The following is a 24769-nucleotide window of genomic DNA, read 5'->3' on the forward strand; positions in this document are numbered from 1 at the left end:
GGAAAACGGCTCTGTTCATAAAAAAATGTATCAAAACTTATTATCATGAACTCATTCTGCAGTTGAATGTGATCAGATGCATACAGCAGTAGTATAATAGAACAAAAAACAAAAGTCAGTGTGGCTGTCCTTCAGAGATAGATCTGGCAATGCACAACTACTGTCCTTACAGCAAGTGTACAAATATATGAAAAAATCTCCTCAAATGTTTCATGTCATTTTTTAGTCAGATGTCCCTGGAATCCATATGGCAACCAGCTATGCATACAGGAGGTGATTCGGACCACAGTGGATGGTTCGGAGGTGCACGAAGGCTGCTCTCAAAGCCTGACTGTTGAAGAGCTGTGCAGCAAATGAATGGCTCACTTCCAGGATGGTCACCTAGCAACCATTATTAATCACATGAGGTGAAGTTCCCCACCAAACCTGCTCCACCCCCTCCATACAATAACAAACGTATCAAGTATGCCTTTTGACTATTTTGAGAGTAGCCTAACAACAGGAATTTTGTATTACATATATTTTTTTTAAGTTGTACGTGTCCTTATTGCACTGTTGGTCGGATAGAAACGTATTTTCAATTGCTTTGTTTGTCTGGCACGATTTGCAGAATTCACAATAACGTCCTAAAGGAAAATAACTGTTCTTAGAAGACTATTGTCTGAATGATAGTGGAGGTATATTTGGCTTGCAAACACAGCAAGTTGAAGCACCCACACATAAAACCACATGGTATTTCATACCAAAGTGACGTGACAAGCAAAATGTAACTGTCATGATTCTGTCCTTCTTTAAATCGAGGTTATTAAGTTTTAGACATGTATTCCACCTTTATGTTTCCTCACTTTTAGTTGGTACAAGCATTTTCAAGCAATTCTTTTATAACTGCAATTTGTTAATCAGTTCCGGGACTTAATGACTGTTTTCTCTTGAGGCATAGTGTACAGCTTGTGGTCTCATTCCACTTGCTCTCAGTTAGGTTGCCTATCGATGACATGTTTAAAGCAATATTTTGGGGAATATGCTCATCCGCTTTCTTGTGGAGAGTTAGATGATAAATTCAAATTTGAGGCTACAGCCAGCATTTGTTTAGCTTATCGCATGACAGCTGGCCAGAAAATGTGACACATTATGAGTATCAGCACCTTTAAAGCTCACACATTGACTTATTGGTAGCCTATTGTTAGTGAGTGTTGCAAGCCCCACTTTGATCTAAGCTAATAAGATTTTTCCCTAATGTCCTGCCAAGTGCAGCCTCAAAGAACAAAACATACTAAGAGACACTTTATACTTACAAGAGCCATGCATCATATTGATAAGGGAGCGAGACACTATTTCAGGATGAGTGACCAGTAGAGAAATTACAACTGACAGTCCATTTGGTTCAAAAATAGAGCACCTCTATGATGAGGGAGCAGATGTCCTTGCCTTGAATCCTGCAGCCAAGTCCAGATTTGTTTTAATGGCAGCTGTCTGGTGGGCCTCAGCAGGCAAAGGCATTCCAAAATCCAATTTGATATATTTCTTTCAAGTCTTGGCTTTGTTGTGAATGTAAATCACTTGTTTCTTTGGAATACATGGTGCTGCAAATTTTCAATTATCTGTTCCCGTTGCTTTTGTATCGACTAGATATCAACAGCTCAAACAGCATGTATACGAATTTGTCTTTGAACTTGGGTCACTAAATAAATCAGTAGCCGGAAAATACTTAAACTGCTTCACCATCAAAGTGATGGTCAAGGCAAGTGCTTAATAATGTTTGTCAAATTAGAATTTCAAGCAGCTTTTTAGAATTGTGTGTGGCTCTTCACTTACCAGCACACTAGAGATGATTCTTTATTAAACCCTGTCCTGTTCCGACTAACGGAGTAGCTTGTATTTTGAAGCTTCACTTAAAGCGTAACTCTCACCAAAATGCAACCTAGGAAATTTTTGTTTTGGGTCAAATGGCCTTTTGGACGGAGGAGCTAGGGGCACTTCTACGATCACATCAAAACCACTATTTTTAAAACACTACTAACACTGAAAACACTGAAACTTTGCTCAAAGTGTCACCAGGGGCTCTACACATGACCTTGAGCATTGAGAACGTTGTTGTGTATACAAACTCTTTTTACTGGCGAGATGGCAGCGACTGGAAAAACCAACAGCTAAAGTGAGTCATTCAAAAACTTTCAAAAATCTTTTTCGTAAACTGTGTACACCCACAATAAAAAACAGTTAAAAACAGATAAAAAATGATATTATAAATCGACAATCTCCACATTGCAGCATCCAGCACAGACTTTGTGTTCATTCTGGAAGTATGCACAATATCATTGTTATAAGTTATTGTTGTCTGAGGAAGCGGCATTTCATTATATTAGATTTGCTTAATAATTAAAGGTGCAATGGATGAGTGGATCTAAGTTAGAACACTTTTTTGCATTTATGGATTCCTTATATTCTATGAACAATTTAGTTTAATTCAATTTCATTCAATTTGATTTAGAAAAGCAGGTAGGGTATGAAATGCAGTGAAAGTGAGGCTAGAAATCGTCTAACCCTACTGATCCTAATAGATGGCCTGCAGTGAAAGCAGCTTACAGAACATGTTCTGCAGGTTAAATAGGTCCTCCAGCAGGATTAGCTCAAACAGGACAGTGTTTAAGTAACAACAGATGTCACAATTCTACTGGTATCTGTCTCCACGAATCAAACAGTTGGCAGATAATTTCCCCAGGCACATGTGTATGTTCTTCCATATTGATTATGCCGTAACCAAGGCGATGTGTTGAAGTGATTCTCCTCACTAGCCGATTTTAGCTGGGAAGCTTGTTGTAAGAGCCTGACATCAAATGAGTATCTGAAAACAAAAACTGTTATCATTATTATATGATCACCAGTACACTACTTCATGCAGATTGGCATACAAGGTCCAAATGAATGGTCGCAGCACAGAATGTGAAACTATTTTATATCGGGAACAAGTTATACCACAAATTCTCAAGGCCTAATTAGAATATCTCTGCAGCTGGTCTAATCAGACTATTTCCATTGGGAATATGCAGGCCATTATGCCGGCATAATTGTCTTTTATTTTTAGTGAGGTAGATCTCTGCCTAATACTAAGGTGCCGTACCAATACCTGTTGTCTTGCAGGCAGGTTAAGAGGAGGGACCTCTCTTTTATAAGCATCATCAGAATAAATATCACCTAAAAGGCTGACTGCAAGTATAAAAAAAATGAGGAACACAAAAAGGCTTTAGTGTATTCTTATCTTGTGCCTGCTATCCCACTTCTTGCTTAAGGGTTGCCTGTGGTCTGCATTAAAAGAAGGACACTCTTCTTTGACCAACGTGGTTTCTTGGTAATACATGAGCCGAGTAAACTGATGTATAGTACACCTCGTAAGCTTTGACGTTGCAACTGACTCGACTCTCAAGGGACATGATGCCTTTGGCAGTCACAGACACGTCACAGACTCCCCAGGGCTGGAAGACAAAGAGAGGATAATAGAATGATTTTTGTAAAACCTGTCTGTCATATTACACTAGAAGGTTGTGTACTTAGCGTGTAAAACAAACTTTATTTTTATGCAACACTTGCTCACACAACCTCCAGTAATAGAGTTGAAATTGTCAGATGGAACAATCTGTACAGAATAAAAAACTGTGGGCTGAAGTTAAAATAAGTTCTATTAGTATTCTACATTTAGCCTGAAATCACTAATAAGCCATTATCTATGGGTTTTGCTCCCAGCGGCATCATGTCTTCAGTGGTTCACTGTCCCAGATCCAGAACAGCAGTTAGGGGCCGCTATATATTGTTTATAGAGTTAAAGAGTTACAGAGCCCTCCATCTCTCCTGTGACCAAGACTAGAGTTGATATGGACTGTATCTATGATATGAAATCAAGAGTGAATATTCCTTTTGAGAAGAATAATGAAAACACAAGAGACTTTGTTCCTAATATGATTAGCTGTACTCCGACATTTCTGATGAATGCCAGGATTAGTTTGCAGGCATGGCCCACACAGAGGACTTCAGACAAGAAAAACTACCAACCATTGTGCCCACACATCGCTGCTTAGGGGAAGGCCTGAATCTGCACATGAGAATACTCACTTAAACACATGCACAATGATGAATCTCACAATCTGTCGCGCCACACAGATGGCCACTGTATGTTGTCATCCCTCCCATCCCTGATACATTCCAAACATGCAGATGCTGCATTCGTTAATTTGTAGTCATGTGTTAATCACTGTGAAAACACGACCCATGTCTCTAGTCAGCTACAAGTCAGACCACCAGTTGGGATGAATCATTGCTGCCTCCCACCAAATGTGAGCTCTTTCACGACCCTTACAGTTGTTTTGAAAAACAATTTGTTGCCGTCATGCATTGTGTGGGGAACCCTTTTAGCAGCAACAAGCTCCTTCAGGTTTAGGAAGGGTACTACAATAATCAAAATATCCAGAGAAGAGAGAAAGCATTGGGTTTATCAAGCTACAAATCAAACCATGTCTGGCATGCTGCATTCCAAAAAACACACCCACAGTTGTGTCCAGATTTATATATACATGCAAACCATTTTTTTGCTCTGTGGTAGAATGGAAGCCAGTTGTCTGTACACTGTATCCATGACAACTGAGTACTCAGTGATCTGTATTCAACTTCACTCAATGTCAAATTTAACCAAAGTCTGGAAATAGTTCCAGTAGAATAAAGGTTAGTCTCTTAGATATTGTGATGTCAGGATTTTGACATCATTGCATTCAAACTAAGACAATGATGCTCGGAGACAAAACAGGCATCCTTCATCCTTCCTTTTACATTGATCATGATCCAACAAAGAGCGTAGTACAGTCTGTCATTTACACAAATGGCTTTGAATGAGCTTTTGTTATACTTTGTAATATAATTTGACAATGATAAGCGATTGCATAACCAGTAAGGAGGGGAGAGTATCTGGCAGCACAGAAAGTGGAGAGAAGTCTCCTTCCCCTAAATGTTTGTGTCTAAATGGTCTTTTGGCCTCTTAGTACCGTACAACACAGCAATTTGCAATCATTTACATCTCAAAAACCTCACTATGCCCAGTGAAAAGCGGATATGGAATGTAGAAAAAGAAGACAAGCACTTTTATGGTAATAGAAACTCCACTCTCATCATCCTTCTAAATTCTGTGGCTATGAAACAGAATTATCAGCTCATCAATGGGTTTGGTTAGTATTACTGAGTCCATTCTAGGGATGAAAGTGCAATTTCTCTTCCTGTGCTTCACTTTATATCATTCATGTTGCAATTAGGAATAATTAAGAACAATCAAGCTTTCCATTTGCACGGTTTCAAATGTAACCATCTACCGAACACAGGCTGGAGAAATTGAAAGGTGAGCCTCTTCCCAGTTTTTGAAGAGGTTACTAGCATCACTTTGAGGACAGTTTGCCCACATTTGATTTATTTTTATAGACATTTTTAGGGCTTTTTCAGCTTTTATTTTTGACATGACAACTGAAGATATGAAAGGGGAGGGGGGGTGACATGCATTGAGGAGTAAACCTCTACATATGGACATCTGCTCTACCAACTGAGCTATCTGGCCGCCTTACACTTGATTTCACTTGTTTGGAAAGTTATTTGAGAGTTCAAGTATCACTCCACGCTTATTAATATTTCAGTACAAGAGTCTGTTCCATTTCCAGTAGCTGAAAATGTCACAGTGTGATTTTAATGGGTCAACTGCAAATGAACTAGATCACTCAAAGTTGTGAGACTGAGCTTACATTACATACTTGGAATCCTGATGGTCAATCTCAAGAGCAAAACCAAAAAATGCTATCTGTCTGAATATATATCAAGGCTCATATAGACCACATTTAACATTTGTGGGAGAAAAAAAACATACAATACATGGACTCAACTTAACAGACAGGCGTGTCTGACAGGAGACTGCACACACAACTGATGTCTTTTTCTCATGTCCTTTCCACTTTCACAATCACAGCATGACCACCTCTTTGTAAGGCAGTATGGGTGCTTCTGTTTTTGACATTATATAGATGAAATAATGTAGTCACTAAAAAAAGCCTCTAGTCACATGGATTTGATCTGTCGGCAACATTTTCACTAAAGTCAACAACTCGTGAAGCAGCTTGTACTTGGTATGTGTGCATGATGATGAACAGAGCTGGGACTTTGGAATTTTTTCATTTAATTAACTTCTATTGCAAACATTTGAACACTGAGGTGTTAGCTACTGGACAAACAAGACCGAGAGCCGACCTCCACATGTCCCTTGAGGCTGTAATTAGCCACAGTGGTGCTTTGTGCTAAATGCTAACATCAGCATGCTAACATAGTTCCACTGACAATGTTGACATACTCATGTTTAGCGGGTGTGTTTACCATGTAAACTATCTCAGTTTGTGTTCACCGCACCATCTTATAACATGCTGACATTTGCTAACTGGCACTAAAAACAAAGTGCAGTTGAGGCTCATGGGAATGCCATTAATTTTGCAAGTGTTTTTTCATAAACCAAAGTATTGAACAAAGGGAAACTTGAACTGATGTTAGCACTAATGGAAAAGTTAGGGATCAGATGATGATGTATTTTTTTGCCAATCAATCTATGAGATGTTAAGATATTTCACAGGATAAGTGAAAGTTGTGTCCTGCTGGTGGTGTTAAAGGAAATGTTAGTGTATCTATTAGATAGATACATTAGGACTCACCCATAAACAATGTCATCCATCCAAAAGTTGTAGAAATATATATGTCCATCAGTGCAGCAGTCAGCAATTGTTAATAAAAACTCCAGGTTTCACAATTAGTATCTTTTGCAAAAACATACAAACAAAAACATAATTTATATTCTAGGCTATAAGGTTCTGTGTGTTATATTGAGATGTATGCTCTGCTGGGGATGAATAAATAATTGAATTAAACTAAATTCAACAAGGCCACCAGTTTATCCTCCTCCAAGATGAAAACCTTAAATCTAAAATAAAGTGTATGAAATAATAAGAAAAGATATTCTTGTTCAATTTCAATTTGTTCAATTGAGTCAACAATGGGTATCAGTTAAGAACACGTCACATGACAGCAGTTTATTTGCCTAAAAAACTATATTACCCAGAAAGCTCTGCTGCGGTATAAATAGTAACGAAAGGGGCGTTTCCTCGGTGACATGTGGACGGAGGAGGTAAGAAGCGGATTGTTGCCGAGGACGCATTCAGCTGTCAGAGATAACCGCCGCTCAGCCTGCTCTTACCTGGAGTTTCACTACCATGGACTTAACCGAGGATAGCGCTGTGGAAATTATCCTGTGCTGACCCACTTCTTCACACGTTTCTTTTTCTCTCTCTCTGTCTTTGACGCCTTCGTGAATTTGTGCCAGGTAAAGTCCTTATTAATCTGTAGTTTTCCTGCCAGGGCATTGTGAGCTGTGAGCATCCCTGTCAAGGAAGTAGCCCACGCGTTCATTTGTTGCTGTTTTGCTGCAGCTCGTGCGACAGAAAATGAGGCGACTTGACATTTAATTTAGCTAGCAGAAATGTGTCTCATTTGGCATTTCAGATAAGATAACAGTTCAAATGTGTCACAAAACGCTCTACTAAACAAAATACAAACTCTGTGTAGTCACAGTTGGTGTGGAACATCGGAATCTGGGTAAATATGACCTAGCTTAATACGGCCCATCGATTTTATAGAAATAATCGTCAATTTAATAATGGAAATGTTTATATTGTGTGCTCTCCTCGAATGAGAATTTTTTGTTTGATGAGAGAGCTGCAAACTGTGAGTTTATTTCAAGTTTTAAGCTAAAATTATGCTATATGCAGTCTTTGTTTCCTTGGCAGCAGAAAAAGCTAACCACTTTTTCTCAACCTGCCACTTGTAAAGAATAGTGACCTACTTGTAAGATGTAGGCTTCACACAGCCAACAATAGCACAGTGCACAGTTAAACTTTAGTTTCCTTGGCAAGTATTTTTCCTTGCACTTCATGTCATAATAATTATACGCAAGTGTTTTACACACTAATGTGTCCAGCTTGAATAAACTAGTTAAGCAGTTTATCATCTCCTATCTTTCATTGTATTTGCCTTTTAAATGCTTGCTTTAACCGACCAAATGTACAGAAGGGCAAAGATATTATTGTTTTTAAGTAGTAGTATTACAATAATTCATGCTTAATGTATATTATATGGCTTTTAGATTATTGTTAGTCCTGATCTTACAGTAGGTGGTGCTCTGAGGATGAGCTAAACACATTTCCGTTGGTCTGCACCCTATTGTCCACAAACCCCAGCACAGAAAAAAAAAATGTCATAAAAGTAATGACGGATCCCCACATTTATCATAACTGTTGCTGTTTACAAGTTATTCTCAACTTCATCAGTTATGGACAACCTATGTTGGGAACATGGAGCTGTAACAAGCAAATGTTGGGGATGGGGAATTGGGAATGGGAATTTGACTTTTGGTTCAGCATCTTGTTTTTAAATATATCACTCAAAAACCCAAATAGTAGTACATACAGTTATAACTCAAAACTGAAAAAGCAGTACTTGTATATAGCCTATCACTCAAAAACAGAAAAAGAGTGCATTCAAACCAACATTGTGTACTGTTTCTTTTTGTGATTTAGCGCCCTACAGTTTAAGTTGACCTCTCTTAAACACTGTTCTCATAAATAAGGACAGCTGTACACATCCATTGTTATGACTACATTACTTATGATCTAAAACTAGCGAGTTGACAACTTTGCCAACACAATCAAACATCAAGCAAGTGCAACAACACAAGACACTAGCAGCATTAGCATAGAATTCGTACTCACTTCCCAAAGTTACATAGTGCAAGAACAGGCGTTTGGGGCACAGAGGGGGATAGAGGCCCCATTCTCTCTTTTACGTAGAGAGTCAAAGTAGCATCAATATTATTTCAAAGCTGTCATTTTTAAGGTAAAAAAATGCTTTAAATTGGAATAATAAATAGAATATTGGAGGTAAGTATCTATGCACAACAAGGTATCTTGCAACTATACAGAGTGTTATTATGGCTGAATAAATTATGACCAATATACAGCAATTTAATATGTATTACAAATAGTAGGTGAGAGAAGATGGTCTGTTTCTAGTACTGGATTACAAGTCTGTCTTTTAACAATGTGTGCTTTCATAATCTTCACTGACAGTCCCTGGACTGGGACGCGGGACGGAATTACTATAAGTGCATGTAGTATTTGTACCTACTAAAGGACTTAAACAACTAATTTACTATTAATTTAAATTGTCATTCGTCAATTTTCAGGTGATTGAGTGAGTGGAATATTTTTTACAGTGGCTCCAACCGTGTAATTTGATTGAGCGCCGCTATATATAGTAAGGGCGTTAAAGACCTTTGGTGCCAATCTTTTGCAGGTGTAGTCAACCCTGAGGAACCATGTCGGACAAGATGTCCAGTTTCCTCCATATTGGGGACGTTTGTTCCCTGTATGCAGAGGGCTCCACCAGTGGATTTATCAGCACTTTAGGGTAAGTCTGCTTGTTATGTGTGTTGTCATGACCCCTAATCTAACTCCACATCCCTGCTGCAGGATTCCATGTGTGCTTGATGGAAGGATGGAGTTTCAGACAACGTTGTCCTACTGTGCAAAACACACAACTATAAAATAGTAATCTAATACAAAAAAAATGAAAATACAAATGCAACTACAGTTCTGTGAGTCCTGGATGAGCGGCAGAGGCAGTGTTAAGTAACAGTAGGTCAAAATATAAATAAGGCAATATATTGTTGTCCTTCATGCGATACGATAATCGGTACACTGGCGCCACATCAAATGTTTAATGTGTTAAGAGTAAGTTTATCTCATTTGAGAAATGGGTGATCCTGCTGTAGTCATTGCTCTCCTTTTGTTTCATTGATATTCTGTGCTCAGTTGGTACTCTCGCCTCAAATTACCCTGTCTCTTCCTACTACATGCTGAGCACCATTTATTTAAGCACTTGACGTATTTCCTCCTCCCTAATTCTAGGGAACAAGTTAAAAGTGTATCTCATTATGTGCTCGACAGTCACAGAATTAACAAAAGACTATAAGAAGATAATAGAAGAGAGAGGGTGATCATTGATGTGAATGTCCCTGTCCAGCATATCTGACAGCATATCCGATATGCCAGGCCCCATTTTCCAGACTTCATTATCTTGCATCAAGCCTGTCTCTTTCATTTTTTTTCTTGCTATTTGTTGCCCTTGGGTGTTTTGTTTTTCTTGTCCCTAGGTGTAAATGAGCACAGCATTGGTGTTGTCATCTCCTCCCTCTCATTTTAAGTGCTGCAGTCTTCCTCTTGCCATGTCATAATTGTATTTGCCAATCACCATAGGCAGTGCAGAGCACTCGTCCTTGCCAGCTATCAGAATCCATGCTCTTTCACAGTTCAGTGTCATACGTCATCTACCCTGGCAACAAACGTGTGCACAGCTTTTAAGACTGCCACAATGGCCGAGCTTGTTTGTCAAATTTCCCATCTAGTGTTGTTACTGTATGCCTAGTAAGCATTTCTCCCCACCGCAGCTGTGAGGGCTCACTGTTAAAGAGAAGAGCTTAGAGGACGTAACTATAAATAGCATTCTTGGATAAGGTGCTTCATTTGCTGTCAGCGGACTGAATGTGACCCCTGAGAGACGGGTGCAGCCACCTGGACCACTGCTGCTTGCTCAGAGAGGCTAGCACCCAATGTCCTGATGCTAGGAAGATGGGATACAGCCATGATGCTGTATTCCATAATGCAATGGGGTTTCTTCTTGACCTTAGATACAGATGACCCTTAAAATCACTGTTCTTTTTTGGACTTTGGCCCATCAGTGCATCAGTGTGATCAAGGCTATGGCTCTTTCTTCCTGTAGAAGAGACTCTCACACCATGTGCTTTCTTCCTTCATCATCCCAGTGTTCCTGCAGTGCAGAGTATACTGCATGAGCTATAAAAAGATGTGATTGACCAGACTGGCTAGAGCAACCTACTGAATTGTATTATTTGTGCGGATCTGCTACCTGATGACATTCCCAGGGGTTGCCCCAGAATTGCTTGGTATGATGGAGCTATTCATTAAAAAAAAACAAAAAGAAAACGTTTTTAACAAAACATTTAGTATATTATTTGGAAAGACCAGGTTGAATGCGCTAAGGTAGATGTAGAGTCTTTTTTTTTTTAACCAGAACTAAAACAGGCCAATATGGTGAGACAAAAGGAGAACTTGCTTGGACGCATGTTCTGGGCTGCACAATAAATCAATGTCCATACAATAAATATCTTCAAGTACTTTGACCCATTTATTATGACGGAGCATGCTCACCGTAGCACAGGTATATTTCAGTTTGTCCATTTCATTTCAGGTACGTTTTATTCTGCTTTACAGTTAAACACTAATAAAACAATACCTCTCACAAGCCACACTGACACAGTGAAAAGCTGTTTGCTTTCCCCTTACACACACACACACACACACACACACACACACACACACACACACACACCCCTGTGTACCTCTTAAGATTAAGACAGTTTAGTTGAACATGAGAGTTTCCTTGTGTCTCCGACCTGATGTTTATTGTCGAGTACAGCAAAATATGTTTTAATGCTGCTTTTCATGTGTTACAAATGAGCTGAGTGACTAAATCAAGCCGTTTCTATGTCCAGTTGGGACTTTTTCACAGAAAACATTTTGACTTGACATAGCAGAAAAAGTGCAGTTGTTAGTAATACTTTTAATAATGGCTCTGTTCCATTTAATTGTCCCATTAAGCCAGGACCAATACCAGGACACTGGAGCTGACCCATTTAATTGGAATGCAGCCAATAACTCTTTCCTCTATTTTTTTATTTATTAATGATATCTCTTTTTTTTACTATATGTTTTGCACAAATAGATGTTACTGTTTTTTAAACATCAAAAGCGTCTGTATCAGAAATTCCAGAGGCCCTGCAATTGGATTTTTTAAATATTCTACAAACTTGGGTGTCCGCTTTAACAAAGTACTGCTTGATAAATCCAATACCTATTCAATGTTACTTACTGTGAAGCAGAACCTCAACTCCAGATTCAAGTTTTTGGTTTTCACTAATAATGATGGTAGATCTCTCCAGAAAGTAGGACAGTTTATACTGCCAATGATGAACTACAGTGACACCAGAATGCTTCTAAAACTGATATTTGTCCCCTCAGTCTCATATACAATAGACTGCAGACTTATACTAGATTTCTTTTTTTCTTTTTTCTTTTTTTACACACAATTGCCCAATGTTTTGGTACACACTCAGTTGGCTTCCTCTGGATATAAGATGTACATTTCCCTGGATTCAATTATTTTAAAATGCATGCAACATTAACTATGTAAACAGTAAAGCTCTACTGAAACACTTCTTTGTCCCTTATTTCTCTAATTATTCACTAATACACTCTGATCAGGTCATCTTTATGGTCTGCGTTGTGTCTAAAAAACTTAAGTTACTGTAATAAGTCATCTTTAAATATCTGTTCTTTCATAATTTCTCTTATTTTCAAATGTTTTCCCATGTTAAAACAATCCTTATGTTTTCAGTAATGCTGTTCCTTTATTTATGGATTAATCATTCTTTTTTGTTTAATTGTGTGTAGTCTAAGGTTATAACTCTTTATTTTGTTCTTTTCTCTGTCCTATTTAGTTTTTGTAATTGCTTGCTGGTTAATTGTTGTTGTTGTTGTTTGTTTTTTGTCCTGTTTGTTTGGGACCCCTTGAAAACACGATGATACATCTCAATGGATTTATCCTAAGATAATACAATTTCTGAGAATGTTGAATGTAGGATTTTTGGGGTTGTATTGAGTTTCAGTCTATTGAAGTTGCATGTGTCTTGTGTAATTGAATGCATTGACTCACCATCATGTTGGCTGTGTCCCCAGGCTTGTGGATGACCGATGTGTGGTACAACCAGACACAGGCGACCTCAACAACCCACCCAAGAAATTCAGGGGTAAGGCCTTAAAATGACTTGCTTCTCACTTAATGATCTCTTCATGTCTACTGCATGGTATAAGTCAGGAATTTCAGCAACCTAAGTGTAATATATGGGTTGCGCCAGTCTTTTAAGTATGTGTGTCTTTTTGTTTACTTTTTAATTTGGCTGCACATGTTGTAGATGTTTACATTACTTTAGGGTTATTTGGATGATTCTATTGTAAGTTGTTTGGGACGTTTGTGTTGCAGTTTGTGTAATGTAATTGCATTCATAATTGTCTCCTAATCTGTTTCTCGGGATGTTAGATCTTTACTAAAAAAAGTAATAGTTAGGTAAGTGGGTGTGGTTCTGGGTAAGAGCCCCCTTTTCCCTTCAGAACTGCTTGAATTCTTTGAGACATGTTTTGTTCACAGAATGTTTTGAAATTCTGTAGCGATTTGAGATCATGCATTAATGCTGTGAATGAATGCATTAATGCTGATGCCCAAAGGTGCTTCACTGTGTAAACATTTGGAGGTGGGCCCCTGGATTGAAATTAATTCTCTTTTTATGGTCCTGAAAGCATGTGGATATGGTAATGGTTATATTTGCATATTATCTGGTAGGACAGATGAATTTGAAAAAAAGGGGTTCACTGTATGATCACTTGGTTAGCAACGATGCCACTGCAATGCTGTTGCCTTCAGATATGCTCACATGGAAAGAAAGGGCCTAAGAAAACATTTGGCACACCATTAAGCGACCAACAGCCATCTGTTTGTCAGAAGACAAGGTAGACACATAAATGTACAGTTTCACTGCATCAGTCACTACAGAAATGGATGATCATGTGACCAGGTGACAACTGTGTAGCAAATACATTTCTGTACGTGTTGGCAGATTTCCAAAGAATGTCTTTTGTAAATTAGTTAAGAGTGACTTAATTAACTGCCAATGCCATTTTCATTTACTTGGAACAGTGCGATTTAATTAAATTAAATGTACCTTTCTATACATAGAAACCCATGTAGGGCCTTCTTTAACATGTCCCCTTCATAAATGATGGTCTCATGAATGTCATCCATGAGTGATATTGATGACCAAGAAGAGGATGATCCACAGACTGACTGTGGAAGACTGTATTCTCTAAGATCATTGTACCACAACATAGATTCATAGATACATTTGTATATACTGTAGTTGGATATGATGTAACATTTCTTTACAGTTTATTATTTTATATATTTTTTTTTTTACGTGATAAAGACTGTTAACTTGTTTTGGTTACAACTTAAATGAACTCGCTGAATCAGAATTCTGTTGAATTCTATGCAACTGTAAAGGAATATCTTAGATGAAAACACTCAGACTCAACACACATTACAGAACTGACCGGACTCCATGTATTGGTGATTTGTCTGAGCCAGTTGTGTGAATTGGGCTGTTGTGACAGTTTGTCAGCATGTGCCCTGTCCATATGATTGTGCGGTTCCAGTGAGTATGCACTGCTTGTTGGTTTACAGCAGGTACAGAGTAAGGCTGTTTATTGGACGCTACCATGGCTGCCAGACCAAAAGACAACCTTTGTGTTTAAACAGTACACTGTGTCCTGCTGGAGCATGATCAATAGAGTTGTAAACAGCATTATATTCTCACTAAGGGAGAAGCATTTCTCTGTTCAGTCAAACTGATCAGATGATCAATCTCACTGAATTTGCTTTACACTTAATACGTTACGTTAACCATAAAGTAGCTTCTCTTTTTTTTTTTTTTTTTTTTTACTAAACCAACAGATTAAATCTGGAAAAATGAAGGTATAGTTTAATACACTGTGGAGCAGTGCGGGGTAGATGACACACACACACACACACACACACACACACACACACACACACAAAAACTCACACACCCAAAATCTCTATTTACCTTTTGAAGTAACCGAGTCACCACTGCACACTCTAACGGTGGGCCATATAAGGTTTCATGCAAGAGTGTATTCCCAATTTTTTTTTTTTTTTTCTCATGAATATTCCCATTGAGATTAAGAATCTAATTTACTAGGCCAAGACAGAAGCATAAAGAGTTTCACATAAAAGAACAAAAAACAGACTTAAAACAAAACAAGAAATTACATCAAACAATGAATTACATTAGCTGTGTTCAGTAACAGGATATGTACATTGAGTGGTCTTTTAAAATTGTCCATGCCACTAAAATTATAGTCTTGACCAAAAAGAGTGGTTTGTACTTTTTGTGTGTTTAATAAACACATGGACATTTACAATAAAAATGGCATCCTGGTCGGAACCTTTTGAGATAGGAGCATGCTAGCTTTTATTCAAATCATAATGTATTTTCTGATTGATTTAGGTGAGTGAAGAAATTGAGATATGGATTAACATAAATACAATTTAAGAGTTCTTTCCCCTTAAATCCAAAACTATTTGACCCAGGTTCCACATGTGTTGCTAATTCATTTCCAGGAAGTCCATATCATATATTCTTTACCAGGATTGATGGACTAAAGGTTCAAATGCAAGCGGTTACACACTGTTATCTGCTGCTAGCTGGACTGGCTGTGTGCTTTGAGAAGCATAGCTTATGTGCCAGTTTTCTGTACCAGGAAGAGTTCTTTAGTTCCGATGAACAGCAGATAGGTAATACTGCTGTACGGGTTTAAACACAACACTGACTTTCAATTTGGGGATGCAAATACAAAACTTCACTTGTCGGTTTCTAACTGAGCTATTCAAAGGATATTTAAAGTTGTGGTTTCACACCATAAAACGGCAATAACAGCAGAGTAACCCGTGATAAACTAAGTGTGCTATTTTCACCCCATGCAAGTCAACCCATGCAAAAGTAGAAATTGTTAGAAAATGTATGCAACAGCAAATAATTATAATATTTACCGAAACACTAATGCAGGGCACTTAAAACAAAGTGCATCCCATTCTTGTATCAACAAAGAGGATTTCTACTTATCAAGTGAAACCAAAATGACCTGCCAAACACTATATTTTCTTCTCTGTCATTTCTTGTTGAGGATCGTTATCATATCAGTTTAGCATTTTTTGCAAGGAATGCTTAAAACAAAAGCAGCCGTGAACTTCACTTGCTAGAGCGACAAGTTACAAGGCTAGGTGTACTGTCAGATCAGTCATGATCTGACAGTACTTAGAAACAAAACCGATCATTGCTGATAGGAAGTTTACCATTGAAAAATGAATACAAATAAAGTACTATAATTGAAAAGTAGATCACGTGGGAAAAACTAGCTTCCATGAAATTCATGTTTTATTTTATTAAAGGAAGTGACTGTTACAGTGAGATGCCTGGGCGCCAGTCAGTAAACTACAACAGTCAACTACAAGACTAAGATAGCAAACGGTAAAAAAAGCCAAGTCAAACTACAATCAACTACATGACTACAGTCATCGTCTCTAAGATGGAGAAGAGTTTTCATTGCATTTACAACACAGAAAAGTACAAAGTAACATTAATTCAAAATATGAATGGGCCTTTTTCAGTTTTATTTATTGTTTGTGTGATAGCCTCTGTGCTGATAGAATGAAAAAATAGCTCATACTGTACCAGGCCTTTTTTTTTACAATGGACAATGTGACTTGTCAAACACAGGTGTATTTGTACCATTTAATGATAAGAATTTATTGACATCCAACTATGTACAGTGTAGTACAGTACATAGAGACACAAAACTGTGTTTCCCTGGGCCCCGGTGCAAAACAAAAGAATGAACATAATGTGCAAACAACAAGATACAAAAACAAGTTAGAAACCGCGTCCATTGTTTATTCATGTACTACTCCAAATGTAATACCACTGTTGTCAATGACAGGTCTAGAGACACAGCTGTATTTTTCACATCCATACAATGTGACACAATATATTGTGGCTTGTAAGCAGAAAGTAGTGTACATCCCATGGAATATACTCACTATATAGAAGATATTCATATTTCATACAATAGAATCAAAGGTGCTCTATTCAATGTCACGCGTGTTTTAGGCTTCAACATTTGTTTTCCCAAACAGCAAACATCTCCTCGCTATCCGTTAGCTGCCTGTCCCCAGAAAACACTGTAAAAAACGCGGCCTCTGTAGACAGCCCAGGGTCTACAAATGGCAACAATAAAACTTACACACAGTACAAACAGTGTTCCTGCAATTCAGCCAATAACCGACAGGAAGGATTTGGGGGTCGGGGGTCAGTGCGCGGAAGCACAGGAGGGAGGGGGAGGGGATGGCATGAGGAGGAGGGAGGGGCGAGCTAGTCTTGTTTTGTTTGAAAATACTTTTCACGTCAACAAGAAGTAACGTCACCCAGCATTGCTTAGAGCACCTTTTAATGATATGCAGTGGTGTTCTATATGTTAAATAGGAAGTGATTTTAGTCACAGCCCTTAACTTCCTGCTAGATAGTCTGACTACAGGGTTTGGCGTCAGAAGAAAATGGGATTGTATTTTTTATTTTGTGGAACGCTGTGTCCTGTCCTTTGACTGGGTTGCTTAGTTGTGTTTGATTTAGAGCGCACTTGAAATGCTATAATCATTTTTCATTGGCCAGTCACCGTGCCACTTGCATATGTTAGTGCACGTCAGCATATGGGGCCACTACGTGACAACCCGCATGGAGCGTACCATGTTAGTGCATATTTAAACAGAGTGACAGTGTAAATGAACAAGAGACAACAAATCAAAACATTAGTGCATGATACTATCCCATAAAAACCCTGCTGCAGTTAATACGTCAGAGCTAGCCAAACGAGCCTTGCTAGCGAGTGTTTTTTCTGTCTAGTGGCACAAAGTACGACAAGAACTCAAAGAGACATACCAAAATCATCAATGTTATAACATATTCTTTGACCAAAGATATGATGCCCATCCCATACAGTGGATAAAAAAGGCTTCAAGACGGTTCTGAATGAACTAGACAAACGGTACCAAATCTCACCCCGGACCTATTTCTCAAAGGTAGCTATCCCACAACTTTGTGAAAGACTAGGCAGGCAGAGTTTGGGGTCACATAGATTAAATATTTTTCATTCATGACCGACCTGTGGTCCAGCTTCACTATGGAGCCATATATAAGTCTCACTGTGCACTATATTGTTAAGAATCTATGAATATTGTTAATTTGTTAAAATGCGTTTCCCCATAACTTTTGTAATTTTACACAGTTAAAAAGTCAAAATTGATATCGGTATTGTAATATTCATAATCTATATTGGAATCTCACATTTGCAACCCTAGTTTAAACCAACTACTGCAGCAAAAATTTAGTGAAAAATGAACTGCATTTGGCCCTTCTGAGTGTTGTAACAGTACATTCATTAAGTGTTGTAAACTTACGATCTGCCAAATACTTCCCTGCCCATTACATTCACATACATCCCAGTTTGTTTTTCTATTTTTCTCAATTATTCCAATTGCTTATTTCTGCCCGGCAGATGTTCTCCCAGTGCCCCATTTTTCCATTGGTCCTTTGCCCTCTTCTTGTCCTCCACCCTATGCCCATGATTGCCATCCCCTGGAGATTGTGTTGGCGGCATTTGAGATGGAGGCAGCCACAGTGGCTATTTTTACTGCGGTTTTAGCTCATTGGGTCCCCTGTTCAGAACCAGTTAGCGTATAGTCATGCTGTATGTGTATGAAGACTAAATGTCTTGAGGGAGTTTTGATTGTTAAAATGTGCGTGTATAAATTAAAGGTGTTACGTTTTGGCAGGAAATTTGGACCAACTGTGGGTGGAATGTCTGAAAGCATCAACAGTGGAAATAAGGTGACCCAGTATCTGTGCCGGTTAATCTACTAAGTAATTTTCGGGGTTGTTGAGTAGCTAAACTCAATCAATGATGTTGCCATCTTTAATATTAAATTATGTACTCATTTATTTGGTATCAAATTATTAATAACATAATAATGTATCAAACGATTGATTTGGGAAAATATTTACTACTAATATTTAAACATTATTGAACACAAGAAGAAGAAGAAGAAGCAATTCATTATTTAACCCAAGTGAAACTTAGTAACTTAATAGTTACAGAAATCAATTTTCAGCTTTAATTATAAACGTGAGGAAACTTGATACAGATAACAGTCGGTCTCAATGTTTACCAGTTTACTAGTAAACGCAGCATTGTGTCCCGTCAGTGTTGTTTTCCAGATTACAGCAGTGACCAGTGCTAGTTGGTGCTAGTTAGTGTCTGTCAGCTCACAGGGCTTTAGGGCGCTACTTAGTTTCTGTCAGCTCACAGGGCTTTAGGGTGCTAGTTAGTGTCTGTTAGCTCACAGGGCTTTAGGGTGCTAGTTAGTGTCTGTTAGCTCACAGGGCTTTAGGGTGCTAGTTGGTGTCTGTTAACTCACAGGGCTTTAGGGTGCTAGTTAGTTTCTGTTAGGTCACAGGGCTTTAGGGCGCTACTTAGTTTCTGTCAGCTCACAGGGCTTTAGGGTGCTAGTTAGTGTCTGTTAGCTCACAGGGCTTTAGGGTGCTAGTTAGTGTCTGTTAGCTCACAGGGCTTTTGGGGCGCTACTTAGTGTCTGTTAGCTCACAGGGCTTTAGGGCGCTAGTTAGTGTCTGTTAGCTCACAGGGCTTGAGGGCGCTACTTAGTTTCTGTCAGCTCACAGGGCTCTAGGGCGCTAGTTAGTTTCTGTTAGCTCACAGGGCTTTAGGGCGCTAGTTAGTTTCTGTTAGGTCACAGGGCTTTAGGGCGCTAGTTAGTTTCTGTCAGCTCACAGGGCTTTAGGGTGCTAGTTAGTTTCTGTTAGCTCACAGGGCTTTAGGGCGCTAGTTATTGTCTGTTAGCTAACAGAGCTTTAGGGTGCTAGTTATTTTCTGTTAGCTCACAGGGCTCTAGGGCGCGAGTAATATTTTTCTACTAGGTCGCACCGGTGCACCTAATGTCCTCGCATCCGCTGCAATGTTGTTTATATCGATATGGTTTCATTTAGCTTTACATAACCCATTGTGTCTGTAAAGCCATGTCTGTGTTGGCCCCCTCCTCTACTCTCTCTCCTCTTACTCTCCGCGCAGCCCCGCCACACAGCGGCACTGGTCCACACTTCTGACATTTGTCTACAGTTATAGATAGATATAGAGATAGAGAGATAGATTGAGAGATAGATGTTTATTGACCCCGAGAAAAATGGGAAATTCCTGTGTTACAGCAGCAAAATCAGTCACTAAGCATAAAATATAAATATAAATGAAATACTAGGAAAAATATACATACATACAATATGCATGAAATAATAATACAAATAAAGTAAAAAGACAAATATATTTGAATATGTACAGGATGGGGGAACAAAAATGTGCGACTGCTTAATTAATATGCTAAAATGTGCTAAAATGTAAAAATGTATGCTTCATGTAAATGTAAATAAACCAAATGTGCAGGTTGCATTAGGGCAGTAGTGTGGTGTCCAAAAGGCTCATCTACCACCCATAGATGACATGTTAAAAGTGTTATTGCTTGTGGTATGAATGATTTCCTGTAGCGGTCCGTGCGGCACCGAAGCTGTCGGAGCCTCTTAGAGAAACTGCTCCTCTGTTGGACCAGTGTGGGGTGGAGAGGGTGGTCACGGTTATCCATGATAGATAACAGTTTGTTCAGTGACCTTGTCTCCACCACAGCTTCAAAAGTGTCCTTTTTGCAGCCGATCACGGAGCCAGCCTTCCTGATCAGTTTGTTCAGTCTGTTTTTTTCACTGGCTCCGATGCTGCTGCCCCAGCAGATGGCGGAGGAGAACAGAGCGCTGGCCACAATTTAATTGCTATTAACACAGCTGTATATTGCTAAGCATGAGAGACAAACCTGTTTTTTTACCAGTATCTCTGCTGCGGCGGCCGTCACGGCAAAAAACACAGAAGAAGTTATTGAATGCAACTGACTTCAGTTGGTAGAATAACAGCGTGTAAGACGGAGCAGCTGGACCTGGGCAAGAGATGTGACCCATGGCCAGAATATCATAGTTCAGAAAATGCAGCGCAGTGACGATACGGACATTTCATCCACACGACGTGTGTAACTCCGCTGACCCGCTATTCAACCCGTGCTGTACCCATTCATAATCAATCAGCCGTCCCTCTGTGAGTAGCCTAGCATACGTCCATGGCAGTCCCCCTCTCTCCCTAGCTCTTTTAATCAGTTATTGTTAAAAACAAGTGAAGGAGTTTTCTCAGAGATACATTAAAAAATATATCTTATGCTATTTATTTCAGATAGTCTATACAACATACAACTTCAACATAAGAAGAATGTAGCATAATATGGAAGTGAAAGCAGGTATAAAAAGCCTATGTGACATTAACATATGTTTTGGTTAAAATCAACAAATAATCGCGATAATTAGTCGTGATCAGAAGAATGATCAAAATAATCGTTATTATCATTTTGGCCATTATTGTTCAGCCCTACTTTCCCCCAAAGAGCAGACACCTGCTCTGCACAGTGGTGAATCTATCCTTGATGCCCTTGATGGCCACACCACCAGATCTGCACCATTTTATGCCCTATTTTCACATCAAAGGGATGAGCAGAATGTATTAGCCATAAGAATGCACACGAGGAGAGGGTACACAAGAGGATTAAAAATGTCAAAAGTTTATGTTGTGGAGAGCATGAATATTCTCGGCAAGTTTCAATGCATTATTATATTTTAACAATATGTGTGTAGAAATGCACATGTTTGCCTTGCTAGAAGAGACATGGAAGCATGGGTTTACTCTACATATCCATCCACAGCTAAATTCATAGCAATGTGGCTTGACACAACATAGTTGTAGAAATTGTCAAAACTGGCTGATGATTTTGATATCTATTACTAAATAATAAAATTAATAATATTTTATATATATATATTAATAATAATAAATTAAATTACTAAAATCATGCTGTTGTTGTTTGAGTTGCGTCTCTTTAAGATGTGGTCAGGCAGCCTGGTATTTGTTGAGAAAAACGTATACTAAATGATAACGTTTGGCTCTTTACCTTACTCTTCTTGTCTTCTTTCCCCAGACTGCCTTTTCAAACTATGTCCAATGAACAGATACTCAGCACAGAAACAGTTCTGGAAGGCAGCAAAACCTGGAGGCAACAGCACCACTGACACACTCCTCCTCACCAAACTCCATGCAAGTGTCCTTTTCACCTTAACTTATCTGCTCTTTGACTTTAGTCATGGTAAAGAAAAATAGATTAGTGTATTAGTGACAAAAAATACACCCCTGTATTTATGTGAAATTTGTATGTAGGATGAATCTTTCCAGAAATAGTATTGAATGCCCACTGTTCTCTGTATTTTAGCATGCTGCTGACCTGGAGAAGAAACAGAATGAGTCTGAAAACCGCAAGCTGCTGGGATCAGTTATCCAGTATGGAAATGTCATTCAGGTGTGTTCAGGAACCTACCAGATAAGGTGTTTTTGGTTAACGTATCTGCAGTAACATTTAACTTATTATACAACACTATGTGCTTGATCATATTGACTATCATTCTGTTTTAATCATAAGAGAAGAGTTTTAAATAATTGCTACTGCATGAAGGTGTGCTATAACTTCAGTTGTAATGCCATATCTTGCTTCGCTCATTGCCCAGGAATGGTTTGCACAGGCATGAGATCACCTGAAACTATGATTGATCATGCATTCCTGCCCTATGATGTACACTTGTGAGAAAGTACAGGATGTTCTAGTGCAGAATGTCCTTAGTATTTTTAACAATACTAACTAATACAGAGAGGTGCACTTTTGCATCTTGCATGCATTAAGTCTAATCTGCAGTGCAAACTTACTGGTTCTAACATCATATGTTGTGTTGTATGATTGCGTTAAGTTGGTTGTGGGCCCAAAATTAATGCGGAGTTTATATGATTCTTTCTTACTGACCTTTTATTTATTTAATGGTGTTTCTGTTTTGCCTACAGTTGCTGCACTTGAAAAGCAATAAATACTTGACAGTAAACAAGCGTCTACCTGCATTGTTGGAAAAGAATGCCATGAGAGTGACTCTGGACTCAGCGGGAAATGAAGGTTCCTGGTTCTACATCCAGCCGTTCTACAAGCTGCGATCCCTGGGAGACAGTGTGGGTAGAGCGGGGTGTGGGATTTAAGTTAATTCTGATTAGTTGGAGATGTTAAGGATGTATTTTTAGACTTTTCGTAGGGTTTGAAAACAAGTCACATGAACTTTGATGTGGCTTTTAAAAAAATAAATGTTTTTATATAAAACAATGAATTAAAGATTAGAAGACAATTAGCCCAATCTGAGTACCAGGTCTGGCTGCAATGTGCCCTTCCCTTTTGTATACATGGAATAAAAAAAAAAACTATATATGTGGTTCTGCTGCATTGAGTTGAACCCTTGAAAAAATAAAATATTAATTGTGAATCTGACCATGCTATGGATGTGAAATGTTGAATTGGTGGGATAGTCTTTTAAGGATGAGAGATATGGTACTATAGATAAAGCATATTTTATGGTAGTTAGTGATGCATATTGCAAATACACCAGAGCTACATCTGAGCCTGTCCTTTCACACACAAGATGGTCTACGACTCCCCCTAGTGCTTATCTGGAGACTAGTATGAATTAGTGTATTTCCATGACAATTCACTTCCAAGTTTGGTTGGTTATTGTAGAAAAATCCTTCAGATTTAACTTTTTTCAGCCGGATGTCCTTTAGCTTCCGCTGGATTTATGAGGACTATGGTTAACTGCTCCTCAGATCTCTGCAGGGTAGATCCAGATAGCTAGCTAGACTATCTGTCCAATCTGTTTTATGTTGCTACTAAACTAAAACTAAAACAGCTTTTAAAATTACATATGTTCCACCAAAACAACTTCCTTCCGAGGCTGTTTTGCAAAGGCTTTTCCCGGTGCTTAGCACCGCCCATGACGATTGTGATTTGTCTACTGATATACTTTAGATTTAGATTTAAATGGAGTGCTCAATCCCAAACAGTGGCCCTCAAAGCAGCAGTGTTTCACCTTGTTTCAAGAATTTCTACTGCCCTTCACTGAAATCTGTAATTAAGCATGTTGATTGAAAAGGACATAGATTCCTTTTAATTTTATTGAATGTAGCTAAACTAAAAACTAATTTGAATGCAGTGTGTTCTGTGAATTTATGTTGCTTCTGTAGGTGGTGATTGGAGATAAAGTGGTCCTTAACCCTGTAAATGCGGGTCAGCCTCTACATGCTAGCAGCCACCAGCTAGTTGACAACCCAGGATGCAATGAGGTACTGTACATGAATGCTTGCCATACAGGGGTGCACTGTAAATAAGAAAAAAGATAGATTTCACCTTTGTTATTTATTGTAGTGGAATATGAAAAGCTTGCATTATACTGTATAACATCTTTTACATTTCTCTGGTTTGTTCACTCACTTCTCCCCTCTTCCTGACAGGTCAATTCTGTAAATTGCAACACAAGTTGGAAAGTTGTTCTGTTCATGAAATGGAGTGACAACAAAGAAACCATACTCAAAGGGGTAGGTACCCTCATGTTTTGTATGACATCAACTTATAGTATTTTACAAAAAATAGCTTTGTGAAACACACCTTGATTACCTGGCTACAAAGCAGACATTAGAACATGTTTCAACATTTATAACCTAGTAGTTAAAATAGATTGAATCAAAATCTGCAAGATAATAGAAACAACATGAAATACGTTTTGAAATAATGTTCTTGTTTTTAATCTGTTACTGTGTGTGTGTGTGTGTGTGTGTGTGTGTGTGTGTGTGTGTGTGTGTGTGTGTGTGTGTGT

The 24769-nt window shown here is 38.6% G+C and overlaps 1 protein-coding gene across 21 annotated transcripts in view; it reads left to right on the forward strand.

Annotated features, from left to right (window-relative positions):
• Positions 1 to 7191: 7191 nt before the first annotated feature.
• The window catches only part of itpr1b (inositol 1,4,5-trisphosphate receptor, type 1b), an 88225-nt gene continuing 70647 nt past the window's right edge, over positions 7192 to 24769 (forward strand). For all 21 annotated transcript variants that reach the window (XM_034868673.1, XM_034868683.1, XM_034868672.1 and 18 more), the window contains exons 1-8: positions 7192 to 7387; positions 9415 to 9528; positions 12936 to 13006; positions 22015 to 22130; positions 22303 to 22389; positions 22923 to 23081; positions 24141 to 24239; positions 24408 to 24491. In XM_034868673.1, the coding sequence (XP_034724564.1) occupies positions 9437 to 9528; positions 12936 to 13006; positions 22015 to 22130; positions 22303 to 22389; positions 22923 to 23081; positions 24141 to 24239; positions 24408 to 24491 (708 nt within the window). In that variant the 5' untranslated portion in view covers positions 7192 to 7387; positions 9415 to 9436. The remainder of the gene's footprint in view (positions 7388 to 9414; positions 9529 to 12935; positions 13007 to 22014; positions 22131 to 22302; positions 22390 to 22922; positions 23082 to 24140; positions 24240 to 24407; positions 24492 to 24769) is intronic.

Source organism: Etheostoma cragini, chromosome 4 (assembly GCF_013103735.1).
Source record: "Etheostoma cragini isolate CJK2018 chromosome 4, CSU_Ecrag_1.0, whole genome shotgun sequence".
NCBI lineage: Eukaryota > Metazoa > Chordata > Actinopteri > Perciformes > Percidae > Etheostoma > Etheostoma cragini.